Source organism: Peromyscus leucopus, chromosome 4, assembly GCF_004664715.2.
Source record: "Peromyscus leucopus breed LL Stock chromosome 4, UCI_PerLeu_2.1, whole genome shotgun sequence".
NCBI lineage: Eukaryota > Metazoa > Chordata > Mammalia > Rodentia > Cricetidae > Peromyscus > Peromyscus leucopus.
Window position 1 is genome coordinate 3,383,558 of NC_051066.1, and position 19,914 is coordinate 3,403,471.

General features: G+C 54.7%; 1 protein-coding gene across 10 annotated transcripts in view; it reads right to left on the bottom strand.

The window, feature by feature from the left end:
• Nucleotides 1-19,914, bottom strand: part of LOC114704709 (DAB2 interacting protein) — a 185,399-nt gene that overhangs the window by 2,879 nt on the left and 162,606 nt on the right. For 8 of the 10 annotated variants that reach the window (XM_028886104.2, XM_028886101.2, XM_028886109.1 and 5 more), the window contains 10 exons: nucleotides 19,108-19,662; nucleotides 16,309-16,453; nucleotides 16,072-16,216; nucleotides 13,371-13,607; nucleotides 11,652-11,853; nucleotides 9,977-10,155; nucleotides 7,380-8,268; nucleotides 6,583-6,735; nucleotides 4,705-4,898; nucleotides 162-249 (listed from right to left, as the gene is read on the bottom strand). In XM_028886104.2, coding sequence (XP_028741937.1) covers nucleotides 162-249; nucleotides 4,705-4,898; nucleotides 6,583-6,735; nucleotides 7,380-8,268; nucleotides 9,977-10,155; nucleotides 11,652-11,853; nucleotides 13,371-13,607; nucleotides 16,072-16,216; nucleotides 16,309-16,453; nucleotides 19,108-19,662 — 2,787 coding nt within the window. The remainder of the gene's footprint in view (nucleotides 1-161; nucleotides 250-4,704; nucleotides 4,899-6,582; nucleotides 6,736-7,379; nucleotides 8,269-9,976; nucleotides 10,156-11,651; nucleotides 11,854-13,370; nucleotides 13,608-16,071; nucleotides 16,217-16,308; nucleotides 16,454-19,107; nucleotides 19,663-19,914) is intronic. The other 2 variants (XM_028886100.2, XM_028886103.2) reach the window with 2 other exon arrangements.

Consider the following 19,914-nt stretch of genomic DNA (forward strand, 5'->3'; position numbering starts at 1 on the left):
GAAGAAAGGGACAGCCTTGAGTGAAGGACTGACTTGGGGGCCAGAGTCCCTCTACTAGTCTGCTTTCACCTCCCACTCCCAAGAAGTCCCACCAGTCAGTATCCTCAGAGGCTTTTGCAATCACCCCGGGTCCCCTCAAGCTCTCTAGCACTGTGGCCGACCTGGGCATCAATGATCTTCTGTTTGGAGTCTACAGCTGCTTGCATCTCGGCATGATCCTTCTTTAGCTCCTCCTCCACAGACATCAACCTGTGACAGAGACAGGGGTAGTCAGGTGCACCTGAAGGACGAAATGAGCAGTGGCCCTCAACGCTCCGCAGCAGTGACATGGCTGGGCTGCTCCGTCTTGACATCAACTCCCCGCCTCCAGCTCTGGGACTGGGGCCATCCCTGTCCCAATGCACTTCCAGGATATAAAGAACGCCATGTCACAGGCTCTGTGGCAGGGAACACAATGAAGGCCCTGGAAGGCTCTAGACCAGGCTCTTCTGTCCTATTTACTGGGGAGGTGTGGGCCTTGTGAAGGCACAGGGTGGCACCCAGGTTAGGGAAGCTCCCCTTTTTCCCTTTAGGAGCTCAGACCACCAGGACCACCACACCAGGCCTGTAACTGCAGACGGCAGGGCTGCGGTCGTGGGGCAGCTTACACCAGGGATGCTGGCAGTGCCCTGGGGTCAGGGTGACGAGGGAATTCAGCAGGGTCAAGGGAGAGGATCTATAGGACAGAGATGAACCCAACTAATGCCCATCTAGTCTCTGGAGAATTCTAATCCCACCCTGTGAGCAGGTGAGCAAACAGTCGCAGGGCAGGGCTGTGAGAGGCGCACCCCTGGGAACAGGGGGAGATGAGCGATCTCGGCAGCATGAACTCTGGGAAGGCACCCGATACACTTGGCCAAACGAGGCCAAGTCTGAAGGTCCCACCCAAGCAAAGCTCCACATCATTTTTGGATGCAGTTGACTGCGGACAGTACCCTCCCCCACACACACGTAATTACACAAACACACAACCCCTACTACTGATCTCTGTAAAATTCACAATGCCTGGCATCCCACTGAAGCTGCCAAGGACACAGAGATGTAAGAAAATAAAACCTATAACCCGGAGGGAAATCAGTGAGAAGAAATTCAGATGGCAGAACTGGTAGGTAATGCCATTAAAACAGCCACTATATAGACATTCCACATGCCCAGAGGAGAGACTTAAACCACAACCAAACTCTAGAGATGAGAACTCCATACCAGAAGCAGGAAGGACTGACAGCGGGTGCCTCGGGAGCACTGGTATACCATTTCAGGGCACACAGAAAGCATCTCCTGCAAGCCAGGCCTATGGCCCAGGCCTGTACTCCCAGATACCTGGGAGGGGGAGCGCAGCAAGTTCAAGACCTGCCTGGGCTGCAGCGCAAGTTCAAGGGCCCAGGGAATTTCCTTGAGCTTGTCTCAAGGAAAAAGGCTGGAGTGTAACTCAGTGGCAGAGAAACATCTAGCTTGAACAAGGCCCTGGGTTCAGTCCCCACCCAGTAATAGAAATGCATATAAAACAAAACTCAGGGAACAATGGAAAAAGAAAACTGTGGGGGCTGTATAGATGGCTCAGTGGTTATGAACACTTGCTGCTCTTGCAGAGGACCTGAATCAGTTCCCAGCACCCACATGGCAGCTCACAAGCACCTTAACTCCAGGTCAGGAGATCCAACACCTTCATCTGACTTCCTTGGGCATCAGACACAGAAATCAGGCAAATCACCCATATGTATAAAATAAAGTAAAGGGGGTGGGTGGGGACTTAGCTCAGTGGTAGAGCTCTTGCCTACCTAGCAAGTGCAAGGCCCTGGGTTCGGTCCTCAGCTCTGGGAGAGGGAGGAGGACAAGTATCTATGAAAAGGGCCAGTGGCAGGAGTCACAGAGAAAGAAATAGGAAGCAGGGCCATACCCCACAGATCTAAACACAACAACCCCAAGAAACACAAAGAAAACCATACTAGGCATGGTAGAGTCAAGACTGCAAAATCAAGTTGTTGACAACATTTAATGACAAAGCATTGGGAGGGTCAGGTGGCTCAGGGGCACTGCCACACAAGCTTAATGACTGAGCTAAATCTCCAGAACCCACAGTGAAGAGAAGCCTTCTGGATGCTGTCCTCTGACCCCCACCCACCCATACAGACACACCCACACCCCCATCCACTTACACCCACACCAACACACATACCTACACACCCACACCATAAACACCTACATACACACAACCCCCTACACACACCTACATAAACACACCCACACCATAAAGACCTACATACACAACCCCCTACACACACCTACATAAACACACCCACACCATAAAGACCTAAATACACAACCCTCTACACACACCTACATAAACACACCCACACCGTAAACACCTACATATACACAGTGGCAAAACTGGACACACACATACATGCCCCGCCCCAATAGTAAATACATTTTTAAAATTTGTGGTGTTAAGGCTCTACCTGAGGGCCTGTGCATGCCAGCAAGCATTCTAACAATGAGCACAGCTCTAGCCCAAGAGAGAGAACTTACAAACAGCTAGAGAAAAAGCAGAAAAACATAGAAAAACAAAGACAGGACAATGTTCCCTCCTTCTATAAACCTTCACATCACATAGCTCTGCAGTTAATCATGTGGGCTGCAAAGCCTGGCACACTTAGTATCTGCCCTTTGAGGAAAACTTGTTAATGAATATCCAAAGCATCAGGGAGATACAGCATGGAAACCAACCAGGGAGGTGCTATGGTTCAAAAGATACAGTCCAAGGAAGACAAGAAGAAAGAAAGAAATGCTAATGTTACAAACAGGAAACCAGCCAGAGGTAACAGGCTTAAAAATAATTACATTGATAATTACATTAAAAGTAAATGGTTTAAACACTCCAATTAAAAGGAAGAAACTGCTAGATAATAAAAAGAGCCAACAATAAGGAACCTATAAAATAAACTCTATGCACAAAGATTGGTGTTGAGGCTGGAAGTCTGTGTCCACACCCACATGTGGACACTGAAACTTAACTCCCACCATGTCACGAGCTGCCCTCCGGAAGTGATTGGGTTGTGAGGCATTTTTGCCCTCATGAGCAGGGTTAGTGCCCTTACCAAAGAAGCTGGAGGGAGCTTGCCGCCTCTAAGGACACAGCACCAAGCATCGTCTATAAAGGAGAGCTACACTAAATCTGCTGACACCTTGATCTCGGACACGGCAACCTTCAGAACTGTGAGCAGTGCGTTCCTCTTGTGTATAATCACCCAGTGGAGGTATTTTGTCACAGAAGTGTAAATGGACTGAACAATGATTTGAAAATATATAGGACAGAAAAACGATATACCATGCTAACACCAGTCAAAGAAAGTTACAGTGGCTACATTAGAAATATGATGGAAAAAGATTATAATTAGAAAGGTCAGTTTGGGGCTGGAGAGATGGCTCAGAGGTTAAGAGCACCGACTGCTCTTCCAGAGGTCCTGAGTTCAATTCCCAGCACCCACATGGTGGCTCACAACCATCTGTAATGAGATCTGGCACCCACCCTCTTCTGTGTACATAATAAATAAATAAATCTTTAAAAAAAAAAAAAGGTCAGTTTGGCCGGGCAGTGGTGGCACACACCTTTAATCCCAGCACTTGGGAGGCAGAGGCAGGCGGATGTCTGGGAGTTTAAGGTCAGCCTGGTCTACAGAGCTAGGTCTAGGACAGCCAGGGCTGCACAGAGAAACCCTGTCTCAACAAAACAAAACAAAACAAAAACAAAATACCCAGTTGGTCTGTTAGTGGTACATAATAATTCTAAAAGAACACTCACCCAAGAGTAGAAAGTCAAAAACAAACAGAAAAAAACAAACAGAAGAATCATGATCAGCCAGCTCAATACTGCTTTCTCAGAAACTGACTTAGAACACAAGCAAGGAGGCAGAGGACCAGCAAGGCTGTATCAGACCCAGCCGTCCTGGTAGCGTTTGCATTCACAGTCCCAGGGAAGGAGATGGCTAGGCACCAGGGAAGCCAGGGCAGAGAGGGCTGTGAAGTGGTTTGCAGGTGTCCAGCCACCTCGGCTCCGCTCTGCTCATCATCTGTGATGGACAGAAGCACAGGACAAGCACTAGGAAGGCAGGCCAGGGGATGCAGGGGGGGTCACGCTGGACAACAGAAGGCTACGGGGTGTTCCCGGCCTACCTCACCTGCTCAGTCCAGGGCCTCAGCAGATGATCAGGCTCTAAGCCCACACTCTTACACCTGCTGTCACTGGGAGGGAGGACGCTCTAGGACCGGGACTCTGAAGTGTCTGCACTGCCTGTGTGCAGACACCAAAGCTGGCACCTGCACCCTGTCTCTGGGCAGAGACAGGGAGGAGAACTAGCTACCAGAACCAGTTAACCTCAGTCTTCAGACAAGCCAGGCACTAGAGACCCAATAGACTCCAAGCTGGCACAGCCACCTCCTCTCTCTTCCCCACCCACAGGGGCACCTGGCCCACAGGGGCACCCGACACATTCCCAGATGTGCTGCCCCCCCCCGCCGACTTCAATAGCTTCTTTGGAGTCCTGCTTAGCATCTCAAACCCAGCTTTCAAATTCCCCCTAGAGCTTGGCAGTATGACCCAGCTTCTTTGCCCTGTGCTCCCACCCGGCCCTCAGACGCCTCTGCGGACCAGTGGGAGGCCCTCACCTGCTGATGATGCCCTTCATCTGGATGTCCTTGTCTTCCTGCTGTCGCCGGAGCCGCTCCTCCCCCTCTTCCAGCCGCGCCTGGTACTCCAGAACCAACTTCTGCGTCGTCTCCTCCTGGCACTTGAACAGGGTCTCGTATTCCTCCAGCTTCTTGGTGGAGATCCGAAGCTTGTCTTGCAACACTGCCAGGTCCTGCCAGAAGGGCAGCAAGCCACGGGCCAGCACCCAGGACAGAGACACAGCCTCATCAGCCTGAGCACGGTGCAGGGTAGGAAGGGGTCTAGCAGGGAATAGCCAGCCCAGCAACTGTGATGAGACTCCAGCCCATGGCTGCCCAAGGTCTGTCCAACCTGTGCAGTCAGGAGCAGGGTGAAGAGTCAACCCAAGTCGCAAAGGGTGAAGGTTTACTCTGAACTTTCTTTTTTAAACCTCTTTTTAGATTGTTTTAAATGCACGAGTGTTTTGCCTGTATGTAGGTATATGCACCACTTGTATGCCTGAGGGGTTTAGAAGAGGGTGTCAGATCTCCTGGAACTGGAATTCCAGATGGCAGTTAGCCACCACGTGGGTGCTGGGAACTGAGCTGCTCAGCTGTCTCTCCAGTCCTGTAACCTTTTATAGGAAGCCCTGAGATACAGGAAGGACCCTGACAGCACCCTGAGAGGTAGGCAGCAACACAGGGGCAGCGAGGCTCAGGCAGGTCCCATGAGAAGCAACTACTCAACAAGAGGAGATCCCAGCCTCCCAGCCTCGACCTGACCAGACCACCCCAGGAATGGGACGGCAGTGCAGACAGGAGAGAACGGGAGAGGGAGGGAAACAAGGTATACTGGGATCTCCAGATGTGACTCAGCCTCTGGGGAGAAGGCAGGAAGCAGGGAGCATGCAGGGAGGCTAGGCCTCCTTGCTCTCCTGACCATGGCTCTGGGAGCACCATGTCCCATGTCCCCAGGTTCCTTTCACATACTGGGGGAAAGCAGGTGGATGCAGTGAACCAAGGGGGTGGTGGCAGGTAGCAAATGCAGCATGAAGATGGACCCCCTTGAAGTAGGGGAGGAGGCACATTGCCACCCTGAACAAGGGGCCCCTGCGCATGAGGCTCAACAGGCTGTCTAGGACTCCAGGGCCGAGGGTACTCGATACCAAGAGAATAGCAAGGGAAGGATCTGCCTGTGGGGTCTTTCCCTGGCTCCTCCATTTCCCTGGAGTCCAGTATCCAGGGAAAGGTAAGGCCCACCCATGGATCCAGGGCAGCTGCCAGGGTTACTAAAGACTTGGGAGGGCAGTCAAAGCACTACCCACTACACGCTATTGCCCCAGAAACACTAGATATACGGTGGGGTGAGTTCTGGAACTTCTAGAACTTACTTTTTCCCTGGGTAAAAGGGCAGAGCCATTGGCAATGTAGCCTCAGCCCTTATCTTGGTAACTGCTATTTCTTCCTAAGCCCTAGGCAGGCCTAAACCCAGGGGAAGGAGCCCGTGTGGCTCTCATAGCCGGCAAGGGACTCCTGCCTCTGGCTCCTCACTCCCGAAGCTCTCCGAGAGTCTCCAGCAGCCCCTCTGGTATCTTGTTTTCAAGCCTCAGCTCCATAAATGCCCAGCAGCAAGGGGCCTTCTTCAAGTTCTGACCCCTGTGTCCCAAGACTGTACCCAAGTCCTCTCCAGGTAGCTGATGTGCAGCCTGCAACGGGAACCTTGGGCCCGAGCTAAGTCCTTGCTGCTGTCTTCCGAGTTCTGTGACTCAGTCTCCACACAGGCAGGGGCAATCAACGCCTGGCCGGGACAGGAACAAGCAGTGCCACCCCACTAAGGCTCTCTGGAGACCCCCTCCCCGCACCGGTGGAGACCCCCGCCCCGCCCCAGCCCAGCTTTACCTTCTCGGCCTGGCTGAGCTCCTCCTTACTCCTTAGCCTATCCCTGGGGGGGGGGTCTGGGCCCAGGCCCTCGTCTTCTAACAACTGCGCGTTCATGGTCAATAGCCAAGCGGCTGTGCGGTCCAGGGCATTGGGGCTCACGGGAGAAGGGCCCTACAATGAAACACAGCTGTGAGGGGCTGTGGGGGGCCGTGGGGGGCAGAGGGCGGGCAGGACGGTCACTAGGGAGCCACGGGGGGAAGGGAGAGGACCTCAGCTGCCTGTTTCCTCAAGGACATCAACCTTCTGGACAGCAGGCAGAGCCAGCAGAGAGCCCAGGCGGGCTCAGAGCGCTGTATCCCGCTCCCGCCAGGGGCTGTGGCAGCCTGGCTGAGGGGTGGTCAACCTACTGCCACCAACCTGTCCTGCTGAAGCCCCTGGGTGGAAGGGACGGGCCACCCTCCTGATAGTTACAGCCAGGGGTAGCTTCAGCCTGTGGGTGCTACAGGACGTGGGGTCAGAGCAGGACGGGTGGGCCTGGGGTCTGGGCGGGAGCCTGACTAAGCATGGAGAGAACAGAAACATTCCTCATGTCCTGACGCAGTCTATCTCGGGGGAACTGGTAAAGGAGCCTGGCATTCCTTAAAGCCCTGTAGGTCACGACTGCCAGAAAAAGGAGAGCATACGGTGGGCCAAGTGGATGCGGCGGGACACAGCCCCCTCAGCATGGGATGACAGCTGGGTGCAAGTGAGGTGAAATGACGGAGGGAGAGCGTGACATGGGTGTGCCCCGACTGGACGCTGCCCGCAGTGCTGACCTGCTTGTGCACGGCGCGGGGCTTCAGCTCGGGGCTGTCTCCCTTGGAGGAGGAGGACTGCTGCCGCAGCCGGGGGCCAGGGCCGGCCCAGTCAGGCGACGCTGACGCCAGGGTTCCACTTGAGGGTCGCGGGTACTGTAGGGTGCTCAGCAAGGTAGGAGGTGTTCTGCCCCGGGGGGCAGGAGGTGGTGGTGGCGGCGGTGGTGGCGGCTGGTCAATCCTTCGCTGGGGACCAGCACTGTTTTGCCTTGGCACTGTGGGCTGCCCCCCCTTCTCAGTCAGTGACATCTGCCGCCGCGCCAGCTCACCAGGCCGCCGCACCAGCTCCTCCGCAGTAGTGCTGAAACTTCCCAGCTTGGCAGCCACAGCCAGCTCCTCGCTGTTGCTGTGAGAGCTCAGGGAGCTGTGGCCCTCAGAGCCTGAGTCACCAAGGCCGCGGGGCGACAACGGCAGGCCAGCCGCCATCTGGTATACAGGATTCTGGAAGGACAGTGGGGCCAACAACTGGGGCCGGCCTGGCGCACCCTCCGAGGTGCCCGGAGTGGTCGGTGTTGGCACTGCCCGCCGCACTGTGGCCAGCCCTGCCAGGCTCACTGGGGCTGCCCGGGCTGGCCACCCAGCTACCAGCTGAGTTGCAGGCACCTGCCCGTCAGCAGGTAGGGCGTCAGGGCCCACTGGGGAACCTGCCTCCCCATCCAGTGTGCGGGCGTCCTGGAGGTCTACCATGGACAGGCTCTTGCTGCCGTTGGCCATCTGTAGGTCAGGCTCATTGGCTTCTGAGTAGCTCGAGCTACGGGCAGGTGAGGGCTGGACCCCGGAGGACCTTGTGACAAAAAACAAGTCCTTGTTTTCGGGGGTTGGAGACGGTAACCGGGTGAAATCTATCAGACTGCAGGGAGACAAGCACACACAGGGAAAGAAGGGGAAGAGAACCATGAGTCCAGCCTCGTGTGTCCAAACCAACAGCATCACCACTTGTTGGGCCTGGCAGCTTGAGCCAGGGCTGTGGACACAGCTGGGTGGCAGGAGGGTCACTGGTGAGGTGGCTGTTCTGACGGAACTTCTCTTCAGGGACCAGCCCTGCTGGTTTTAGGCCAGGCAGTTGGGCAGGATGCTCCCTGAGGGCGCATCTTGGGACGATGGCTGCCGGGGTCTGCAAGTGCCCCATAGTTGTAAACCTGAGCCCAAAGCTTGGAGGCTCTCTGCTATCCCTGGGTTCTGAGTGTAAGCCCCATCTTCAAAGTTATTGGGGCTCCTTCTGCCTCCTCTCCTGTTCCTAGTCAGCCTGTACCTCTAGTGGGGCCTGGTGAACCCACCCTGCCCCACCTCCTGATGCCACTCTCTTTGAGTGGCAGGCGGGGGCTGCCATTCCTGGCAAACCCAGGGTATCTGAAGAGCTGTCAAGGGCACAAGGCAAGCAGGCAGGTCTGAATCGGCGCTGCAGACTACAGCCTCCCTCAGTCTACAAGGCCTTGACTGTTTCCTCACTCCAGCCCTGTCTGCAGCTTGACCTTGGACCTTGCCCAGACACCAAGCACAGCTGTAGGGATCAGGTGGGCCATGGAAGAGTGTGCAAAGCAAACAGACTCTGAGTGGGTGAGCAGCAGCAGGGACGTGGGAACCTGGGGTGGCCAAACTCAGCAGGACTGTGTAACAGTCGTGGACCAAGCAGAGAAAACAAGCCTGGGCAGCATGTGCATGCCAAGAGCAGGTCTCCTTGGCACCAGTGTGTCGGGCTGCTGCCACCTGAACTCCGGTCCAGCCTGCAGACTTTCCCCACTTGGCAGGTTAGGAGCAGAGCCTGAGGTCACACTCCTCCCCAAGACACACCCACCAGGCCTGGCTCTCAGTCTCCACTTGCTTCAGAGCTGAGGCTGCGACTACCCCAGAATGAGTCTCCTGCTCTGCCCTCCAGCCTTCCTCATGAGCTGCTCCCATGCCCTGGCAGGGAATGGGGCACACGGTCTGACCAATTCTACACACTTCTTAACAAAACACCCCCTTTCTCCTCTTTGAGGTTCACAGAGTAATTGTATCCAGGGCTCAGTGCTCAGGGAAGCTGGGACTAGGAACCTCAAGGCCAATTTTCTAAAGCCCCAGAGATATAATAATGGATGTTTATTTATTTAGAGACAGGGTTTCTACATAGTTCTGGCTGTCCCAGAACTCATTCTGTAGCCCAGGCTGGCCTCAAACTCATAGTGATCTGCCTGCCTCTGCCTCCCAAGTACTGGCATTAAAGGTGTGCGCCACCACACCCAGCAAGGGGTATTTTTAAAAGCACAGGTCCTGTGGAAACATCTCAGGGAATCGGAGTCAACAGCCTTAAACATAGGCTTTCTTGGCTCTCTACTTGTGATCAACCCTGAACCCAAGAAACCTTGTTTCCCAGAAGCAGAAATGCATCTTTCCCACAAAGCATAAACGCTCTACTAGTACCACCCACCCCCCCTGAGAAGCCTGCCCCCGCCCCACTGGGTGGGTAGGCTAGTTGTAAGTGTTCATGTGGGCATCATTTCTTTCTGCTGATATGCAGCTGGCCTGTGCCTAGTCTGCATGCACACCCCACCCCACCCAGCACACCTGGCAGCTCTTACCCAGAGAGGTCATTCTCAATCACCATCTTCTGCAGCCCAGCTGAGATGCTGCTGCTGCCAGAGCCTGGTGTGGAGGCCAGGTCATTGGTGCCAGGGAGCTGCCCACTGCCCGGAGTGCTCAGTGCTGTGTGGACATCCCTCAGGATCCGAGGCAGGGGTCCCAGTTTGGACACAATGCTCTGCAAAAAGGGAAAAAGGCAGCTGTCACCTACTGGAACCACAGAAATGCAGAGCCCTGCTCCCCACCAATCAGACCCAGCACATCTGGGAAGGTGCTACAAATCTGCCTTGTTAGAGCTCCCCAATACTGGCTTGGGATTTTTCACTCTCTACCTCCCTACCCAAGAGGCATCTGTGGTAGCCTCTTTATCAGGAGGTGGACCTGACCCCCCTACATCTGAGCCTGGAGATATACGCCAGACACAGAGGGTGCGGGCCTAAGACAGGACAGTGCCTGGGCCCTTCAGATCCTCCCTGTCGCAGCACAGATGTGGTGCAGAGGACCCTGGCTGGGCTGAAGGAGTGGAAAGGCACACATGTAAGAACCCGCAACCCCTGCGGCAGAGTGAGTTCGGGAGGCAACAGGCCCATTTCACGTTCTTGTCACACTCTATCACTTCTGTGACAACACTGCTCGTTTTCTGTACTTCCTGCCCAGCTGTGAGGCCCACAGGACAGTGACTGGCACACTGCCTCAGGACTAAGAGGAGGGAGGAAGCCATGAGCAAAATTGCTTCCCTGCAATTTCAACAGCAAGAGTGCCGGTGAGAGCTGGGAGGGGCTGGAGCCATCAGTGCGGACTGGCGAGGTTAAGTGTTCTCACTACAGGCTACTCTACTGCACGAAAGGCCAGAGCTGGTGCTGGACAATGCCGTGTAGGAAGACACCCACAGAGTGTGGCCATGCACAGTTAAGTTCTCACTTGAAAACAATCTGCAAAACAGAGATCCCTATGTGCTCGTGCCTGAGTGTCAAAACCTGTCTACAAGGAGGCATGGCAAAGCACACTAAGGAATCCCCTCTAGGGATGGGAAAAGAGGCAGGGGACTTCCAGCCTGGCGTCAGCAATCATTACTTCTGTAAAGTGATCCCTAGAGTTTTGGAAAGCATGGTCAGTTAAAAAGTGGACCCTGGCAGGCTCACTGCTGGCTGCAGCCACTGGGGGAATCAGCGAAACTCCCAAGCTAGAGGAGGGCTGCCTGGGCCAAGTGACGGAAGCAATGTCAGGTACGCAGACATTAATCTTGTCTGCTGACAGTCGGTGGCAATTCTAAAATGCCTTTTTTTTTTTCTTCATTTCTTTTTTCCTGAATTAGGGACCAAACTCAGGGCCTTGTGCATGCTAGATCAGCGCCCTACCACTGAGCAACAAGCCTTTGCTCTATAGGGGTTCCCAAATTCCAATCTAACACAGGAAGGGACAGGATCCTGGGAGTGTCTTTTCCTGCTCAGTGGCTACAAAACTAAGAGCAAGAGCATTTTCAGTAAAGCAACCAAGTCAGGCCCATTTCTCATACCCCCAGGTAAGGGGTGAGCATTCATATGTGGTACTTGGCCACCAGAGCTGAGGAGTTAACGTGGCACTCATCCACAGAGATCCCTGCGACAGAGGATCTGCTGTCATGCAGTGACCATCCGACCCGGAGCCGCACCGTCTAGCCCAGGCACCAGGCACCTGATCAAGCTGGCTGACGGCCTCCCAGAGCAGGGAGTGCAGGCTGGACAGCTCCCGGCCCAGGTCTATGTAGCCCTCGAAGCCCGCGGTGTTGGAGAGGGTCTCCGGGTTGGAGATCTCCAGCAGGAAGCGCTGCATGTTGGTCCACTCGTGCTCCAGGAACTGGTTCATGAATGACATGTACTCCTCCTTGCTGCCAAACCTGGGTGCGGAGGGCAGTCAAGGTGAGTGTCCCTTATGTGAGTCAGGCCCCACCTCCCTCCCTCCCCACCACGGCTGCTGCCATTCAAGACCAGGGCCCTCTTCCCAAGGCCAAGACCACTCTACCCTTTTCAGGAACTCAAGTCACTAGAATGCTCCATGTTCTCCCTACATACTGCCCCTTATGGGCCCCTGCCTCAAGAAAAGATTGAGAAGCCTGGTACATAGGTAATTCTCAGATCCACCCTTGGCCTAGGTCTCTACTGAGCTTTCAGAGTTATCAGGGGTACCCCAAGTCCAGTGCTCTCCTCCTGAGTTTCCTATCTCAAGTGAAAACACCGTCATCCACTGGACAACAAGCCAGAGGCGTGGCAGTTGTCAGCTCCTCCTCTTCTTCATCCCCAAACGACAAGGCCTGCTGACTTGATCTTCTAGTCACCTAATGCTGTCCCTAGCACTGCCTCCTCTTCCCAGTGCCTGTCATTTTCCGCCTCAAGCACGGGTATAGTTTCCCTTGGCGTCTCTCCTTAATACTCACTGCCCGCTCAGTGCAGATCCTTTCCAGAATCCACAAGAGTGCAGGCTATGCTGAGTGGTGCCTCTCTGCACATGTGGCCTTGGGTCCCTGCAGCCCTCCTGAATCGTTTCCTGTCTCTCCTGGCTTTGTCTTGATGCTTGAGATTCCTCTGGGGCCGGGCCCTTACCATCACAGCAGTCCCCATTCTTCTATCTATAGCACGCACGTCTCCCTAGCTGACGTGCTATGCTCTTGAGGCCTGGGGCCAAGGCTGCCTCATCTCTGTACAGTCAGGGCCCAGCACAGAGAGCCCTGGAAAAACTTCAATCTACAACTGGGAATCAGTAACAAGATCAGCCAGTCTGCGACACTCCTCCTTACACTCTCTAAAATGGCGGCCACGGGGGCTGGAGAGGGCTCAGTGGTTGAAAGCACATGCTGCTCTTGCAGAGGACCCAGGCTCAACTCCCAGCACCCACATGTGCTTCATAATCATCCCTAATTCAGTTCCAGGGACCCGATGCCCTTTTCTGACCTCTACAGAACCAAGTATTTGGTATACAGTGGTATACAGACATACAGACAGGCAAAACGCTCACACATAAAATAAAAAAATAAATCTAATTAAAAAAAAATGCAGCCCCAAACACCAGAAGTGCTTTAGGCAATCATCCTGGTAGCATTAACCCAAGTGTCCAGCTACTCAGGATATCAGCCATTCATTGCAAAGTGGAACTTGGGCTTAAAAGAAACAGGCGAATCCTCATGGCATGTTATGATAATATGTTAATTCAAAAAAGCAGAAGGAGAAAATATCTTGTCTTCCCACCTTTGAAATCCGAGGAAGCATACCAAAATGGCATGTGCTTTCTCTGGGAGGATGGGTGTGGAGGAGGTGTTATTCTGGAGTAAGGGGCGGTGGAGGACTGAGAGGTCGAAAGCAAGGCCTGCTGCACTCGCCTCGGTCAGGGACAGACATCCCATAGGACCATGGCACTCACTTGGCGAAGTTGGCCAGGTTCTGCGTGACTTTGGCGATGAGCGTGAGGGTACGCGCGGTGCGGTCGTCGGGGTACTCCTGGAGCAGGTTGAAGAGCGAGGGCGACATGATAGCAGGGCAGAGGAAGCGCAGGAAGAGGGAGGCACTGATGAGCCGCTCACTGATGTCTGGCCGGCCACGGCTGCTACACTCCTGCCGCCAGGAGGCGAATACCTCTTTAAGCTCCCGTGGGAAGACACTGAGTAGGGACAGACAAAGGTGGGCCTGGGGGTCAGGCAGGGGCCCAGGGCCAGATCTGGTTCTGAGTCACATGGAACCCTGAGTTCCAATCCATCTCCACGCTGGCGTGGCAGGAGCTCAGGGCCACCTACTAGGCAGATGTCGCTGGGCAGGGAGGCTGCTCACCAGGCAGAGGACAACTCCACAGAGGCTGGCGGAAATGGCTCTGTACCAGGCTCGTCTTTCCCAGGGGAAACACATTTTCCCACCCTAGCAGCAGGCTTCTGGTCTGAAGGCCTGAGGAAAGCCAAAGGCCAGCGAGTCTGCTCTTCCTTTGGCTCCCATTTCTGGCTACCAAGGCTGATTCCCTCTGCCTGAAGGATGTCATAGGGATCCAGGTTTCCCAGAGCTCATGATGACTGAGAGGGGGAACCCTCAGCTGGTGAGAGCAGAGCCTGTCAAGGTCTCTTGAGAGAAATAAACCTCCCCTGGGGTAACAGTAAGAAGACACGAAAACAGGATTCTTGGTTCAACTGAGTAACCCGACCCGCCTGTCTTTAGGTGGCTTTCCTTCCTTTTCACCCGCGCCCCTGGACCTAATCTACTGCTGGCTCTGTCCTGAGCCCAGAACTAGGTTCCTGACCAAGACCCCGGGTTTTCCTGGGTTTCGCTTTTGGGTCCTTTGAGAGGAGGCCTAGCCAGGCTCTCAGAGCCATTTTTAGACTTATCGGCCTGTCATGGTCCCCATCCGCATTGCCTTTCAAGCCTACAGTAGCCCCGTAGGGCACATGGCAACGAATGAGGCTGAACCAGCAAGGCTGTCTAGGGAAGTGGGCAGAGGCCTGGTGCTTGAGCCAGGGGGTGTCTACGGACAGACTTGTCCAGGAGAGAAGCCTCTGCTGGGTGCCAGGAGAAAGAAACGGAAACTCCTAGTCACAGAATGTCTTCCTGTGGGACAGAGGGCAGAGGCTGAGAACCCAGCAAGGAGACGGCAGTGTATTCTGAGGGTGCTCAAGGCTCGTTCTCCAGTTGTCTCCTTACTATAGTGATATTTTATTTGTACTGAAATGTGATTCGTATGTTAATAAATAAAGTTGCCCGGGGGTCAGAGCTATTAGCAAGCCATAGCGAAAGCTGGGCGGTGGTGCATGCCTTTAGTCCCAGCACTTGGTAGGCAGAGCTAGGCAGATCTCTGTGTGTTCGAGGATACAGCCAGCATTGGAGACACACGCCTTTAATCTCAATACTAACCATAGAAGACCTGGAGGTCTGTACAGACAGGCAGTGACTAGGAGGTCATGTGGTTGGGTTTACAACCAATGAGAAGGCAGAACAGAAACACTATAAAAAGACAGACATGGGAAGTAGGTCTCTTTTGGAGAGGTACAGCGAAAGTGAAGGGTAAGGTTTTTAGCTCTTAGCTATTGGTCTGACCTCTTGGCTTTCATCTCTGTATTGGCTCTGTGTTTCTTACTGAGTAAGACGGTTACTTCTACACCTTACCCCATGAAAGCATCTTGGGCAGCACAGGCTGAGGGACCTGGGCAAATGAGTACCCACCCCAGGATTGGCCACCAACCCCTGCCCAAGGCCACTGCCCACCCAGCAGGCCTGCCTCTGCCTGGCCTTTGGGAATAGCAAACACCTCTGAGTTGGTGGGCCCGAGTGCTCCTGGCTGCAAGGCACAGAAGATTAAGTGACATGAATGGTATGTGTGTGTGTGTGTGGGGGGGGGGCTGCAGGTCTAAAGCCTTAGGGAAGGATGTAGAGTCACCCGTGAAGGCGCAAGGGGAGCACCAAACAAATGGAGGAGGTAGGGCTTCCGAGTGGCTTGGCCAGGGTGAACATCAGGCTGGCCTGAGGTGCTAGCTTCTCCAGTGCGAAAACAAACCCACTGCTGCTCAGGCTGGCAGCGAGGCCCACAGAGAGTCCCACACACTCTAACCACAGCTAGGCCTAGCACCAGGCCAACCAGTCTTCTCCCACGCACCTCAGGAGTGAGCAGGTGCCCAGGAAACTGAAGTCTCCCAGGCATGGCATGAAGTTTTCAGGGATGAATCCCAGCCCCAACCATGGCCCCAATGTGAGTAGCCCACTCCTACTGAAAAGCCACCCCTTTATCTCTGCTCCCTGGCCCGAGCTGGAGGCCTAGCTGGTGCTTAGGCATTCACACATACCCCTGCTCAACGGGTTCAAGTGTGCTAACTCCAGGCACAGACAGGTGAGGAACCTAGGGAACAGCTGCCGGGACACCAGGGCACTGACGCAGTGCTCACCATAGCTGCAGACAGACGGACATTTCCGGTTCCTTCCAACAGACACACCTCTCTTACAGATATTCTAGAATGCTTTCCTATACTTAAGAACTCAAACCCTGGCAATCAGCGGAGTCAGATTTTGGCCCAGGGGGGTGTGGGGGGAGAACCTGACAGAAGAGGACGGCCCGGATGAAAGGGTGGGAGGCCTCGGCAGGCTGCACTGACCAGTAGGAGTTGATGATCTTGCAGAACGCCAGCTCACAGCACATCTTGAGGTTGCCCTGGTGCTCGGGGAGGTCAGCGGCTGAGCACTTGCTTGGATCCACTTCACAATTTTCATCCGACTCGTACAGAGCTTTGATGAACTCACCTGTGGTTGGGTGAGCACGGAGAAGGCAGTGAGGGTCTGATGAGCACTGCCCAGGCCCCGCTACCTGCTGGCCCAGTAATGTCCCCAACTACCTAGTGCGTCCTGCAGGTACTTCTGGCCCACAAGTTTGAGGTATTCCTCGATGGCCTTCGTGGCCAATGTGTTCTCCCGGAAGATGAGGTGCTCATTGTCCCCACAGCGGTCCACCTCTGACATCATCAGGTCTGTTAGAAAGTCCTAGGGAGACAGAAGGGGAGTAGAGTGGAACCTGAGCTGAGCTGATGCGACAGCAGAGCCATCACTGTCCTTGGCTGCCGGACACCCCAGAGTGACTTGGAGGCAGCCTGTTCATCGGGACACCGTGGGAAGACACAGCGGAGGAGGAGCTCAGCCACACCTTTCGCTCTGACTATGGCACCTGACTGGCTGGCTGTTCCCTTCCTCTCAAGCCCAAAGCCCACCTGAGACCTGGGGTAGGAAAAAGAGGCAGAGCAGGAGACTCAGTGGCAGCAATCAGGGAGGGGCCAGTGCAGAGCCGCAAGACACCCAGCACCAGCACGCCTTCAATCCCAGCGCTCGGAAGGCAGAGGCCGGTGGATCTGAGTTCAAGGCCAGCCTGGGCTACACAGTGAGTTCCAGGACAGCCGGGACTACACAGAGAAACCATCTCAGAAAAGCAAAAAAAAAAAAGACAAAAAAAGACCTTGGTCCATGAGGCCTGATTGGCCAACAAAAGGAAGGGCTGAGAGACAGGCAGGTCTGAGGGGAAGCTACGGTTGGCCTCTCTGGAATCACATCCTAGAAACACAATGAGCAGAAGGGTAAGGAGCCATCACCCCTAAGGCTCCACCACAGCTCCTATTCAAAGCCACCACCATCTTCCTGGCCTTGTGCAGCAGGCTAGACCTCAGCGCTGGGATGAGACATGACTCCTAAGAGGTGGGCGTCTGGGAGAGGAAGAGCAAGGCACAGAGCAGAAAACAACTCGTGCAAGGCCACACGGCCATCTGTGGTCAGGTGCTGCCTCCAAGGCTCCGTCACCCTCCACGGCCACACAGAGTTCATTGCGGGGAGGGCTCCTAGGATGAGAACTTGAAAAGCTTAGACAAACAGGACTGAACAGAGGGTAGGAGGGGTCAGGACACAGGTCTGGGACCCTCAAAGTCCAGCTGCCACCTCAGGAAGGCAGACTGCCTACCCCCTCATTACACAAGCAGCCTTAACGTGCTCCACCTGGCTCCAGAATGCTCTGCCAGTTCTAATCACTCCAGAGACGACAACCAGAGACATCGGTTACTTCCTAGCCCTCCAGCCTTGGGATGCCTCTTGGCTGCTTCAGACAGCATTGGCTTCCCAAGGCACAGCAACCTTGGGACTGGGAACTAGAACACAGCGGCAAGGAAGGGCTAAGCCTCTCCCCTGCCCTCTATGGTCTGGGATGGATGTAATTCTCAGTCCCCGGCCTCTCCTGCCCACGACCCACCAGCAAATCAAAGCAGTACGCCTGGGCTGGAGGTGGCTCAGCAGTGAAGAGCACCGGTGCTCTTCAGGACCCAGCTCGGATTGCCAGCACCTACGTGGTAGCTCACAACCACCTGTGACGCCAGTCCCAGGGAGCCAAGGTTTTTCCTGACCTCTATGGGAAGCAGCATGTATGTGGTGCACAGATATAAATGCAGGCAAAGCACCGTACACATAAAATAAATAAAAATTTAAAAACCAAACAACAATAAAAAACATGCAGTACTTCAAGAGTTGGCCTAGCTGGCAGCCTACCCAGCCAGCCAGCCAGCCTGAAGGCAGCACATGGTGAGGAGGGTCCTGGCAACATGGTGGTCCCTCTCCCTTCCTGTCCTGCACAATACCAGTCAGTCCAGCAGGCAGTGGAAGATGCAGAGGACAAGGTGCTCCCAACCATAGCCTCCCCCTGCCAGGGCCTCTAGAAAGAGCTAAGAGCTGACCAAAGGCCTATGGAATCTTAAACCACTGAGCTCTGCCCACTGACACTCAAGCCGGGTTCCCTTCTGGGCTCAGGGCTTGGGGTATTACCTCAGGGTGACCCCCATTCCTCCCTGGCCAGCTGCTTGAAGTCTACTGCAATACAGACAGCCAGTACAGCTCAGGTGTTCTCCCACTTTCTGTGGGCGGCAAACCCCCAAACAGAACAAATGGTCATTGGAGAGACCACATGGGGTGGGGGTGGAGGGCATGTGCTATTGAGCTAGGCAGGAAAGAGATGGTGTGTCTTCCAGAGACATTCTGTTCTCTAAACCAGGTGTGGCTGGAGCTGAGGTGTGTCCTTTCTGGGCCCCTGTCAGGAGTAGCAGGCTTTGGAAGGTGGTGGCAGAGGCAGGAGCTGAGTCCCTCCAGCTGGAAAGCTGAGCCTATCTGCATGGCTCTCTGATCCCTATTTCTGCAAGGCACCAGGGCCTTGGCTGGCTGTCTACACTCAGCATGCATGTGTGTGCACCCATGCGCCTGTAGGTAAAAGCAATGCATGAAGGCGTGGGTAGAGGCCGGAGCTGTGAGGGGGCCGACCTGTTGTGTGTGTCTGTCAACTCATGCCGCTGGGTTTTTGAGTTCGGGCTCAAGTGCTGGGAGAGCCCAGGCACACACCTGCTGGAGTACGGCAGGGGGACCCACTCTGCGGTCCCAGCCACTCACTGTACCGTGTCTTTGCGGCTCAGCCCTGCTACTGCTGGAGTACGAAGTTCTCCCCGACTCATGGCACAGTGCTCAATTTTAGGGAGCTCCTGACTCTGACTGCAATGGGAATCCCCAAGTCCTCCAAAATGAAGCAGATTACGTAACAGAGACCCAGAAGGGGCGGACAGCCCAGTGTCCTGAGTCAGTGTCGTGCGTAGTCTTCCCGCACACGGCGGCACACTCACCTTCACCTTTCCCGTGCTCTGCAGGATGTGCACCAGAGCCGACGCCATCTCCTCCTTGGTCTTGACACTGAGGATGGGCTCGAGGGCTGCACACAGCCCCAGATAGTGGTTAGTGATGTGCTCGGCAAATTCTTTGTACATCTCCATGGGCAAGATGTTGATGGTCTGGTAGCGTGCCTTGATTCGGATCATGGGCCCAGGGCCTTTGCCACCCTTGGGATTGGGTGTCACCACTGGGTACCACTTCTCCACGAACTGCCGCCCAGTCACAGAGGCAGCAGGCAGGCTCACCAGGCCCAAGTAGCTGTTGCGCTCCTTCTTCTTCTTCTTATCAGTCTCCCGGTACAGGTGGACAGTGACTGTGCGCAGAGGCGGCAGGTTATGGAACTCAAAGTGCTCGCCCCAGAAGACATTGTCCGTCTTGAGCTTGCCTGTGGTACGGGCGTACAGTACATCATCCAGGCAGAGCTCACACAGATATTTCTTCTTGGCCGGCAGATCCTTGGCCTCAATTACCCATAGCTTCAGGATGTGCTCCACACGCCGGCTGTTGTCCTGCAGAAGAGGGGTTTGGGGTGGTCAATTGTAGCTGTTACCTACCTACTTAGCCAGCCCGGAGTCCTCCGAGATCTGGGAGGGACTGAGAGGCGAGGTGCACTGGTAGTGACGGGGAGATGTCACGGATATGGCGTCATCTAGTCTGCACTATTGGTCACTAGCTAGTTTACCAAACTTAGGTACCTACTTTCACCTGGGCCCAGGCTTGTTCTTCTAGAAAACTACTGAAACAGCGCTGCCTCAGAGTGA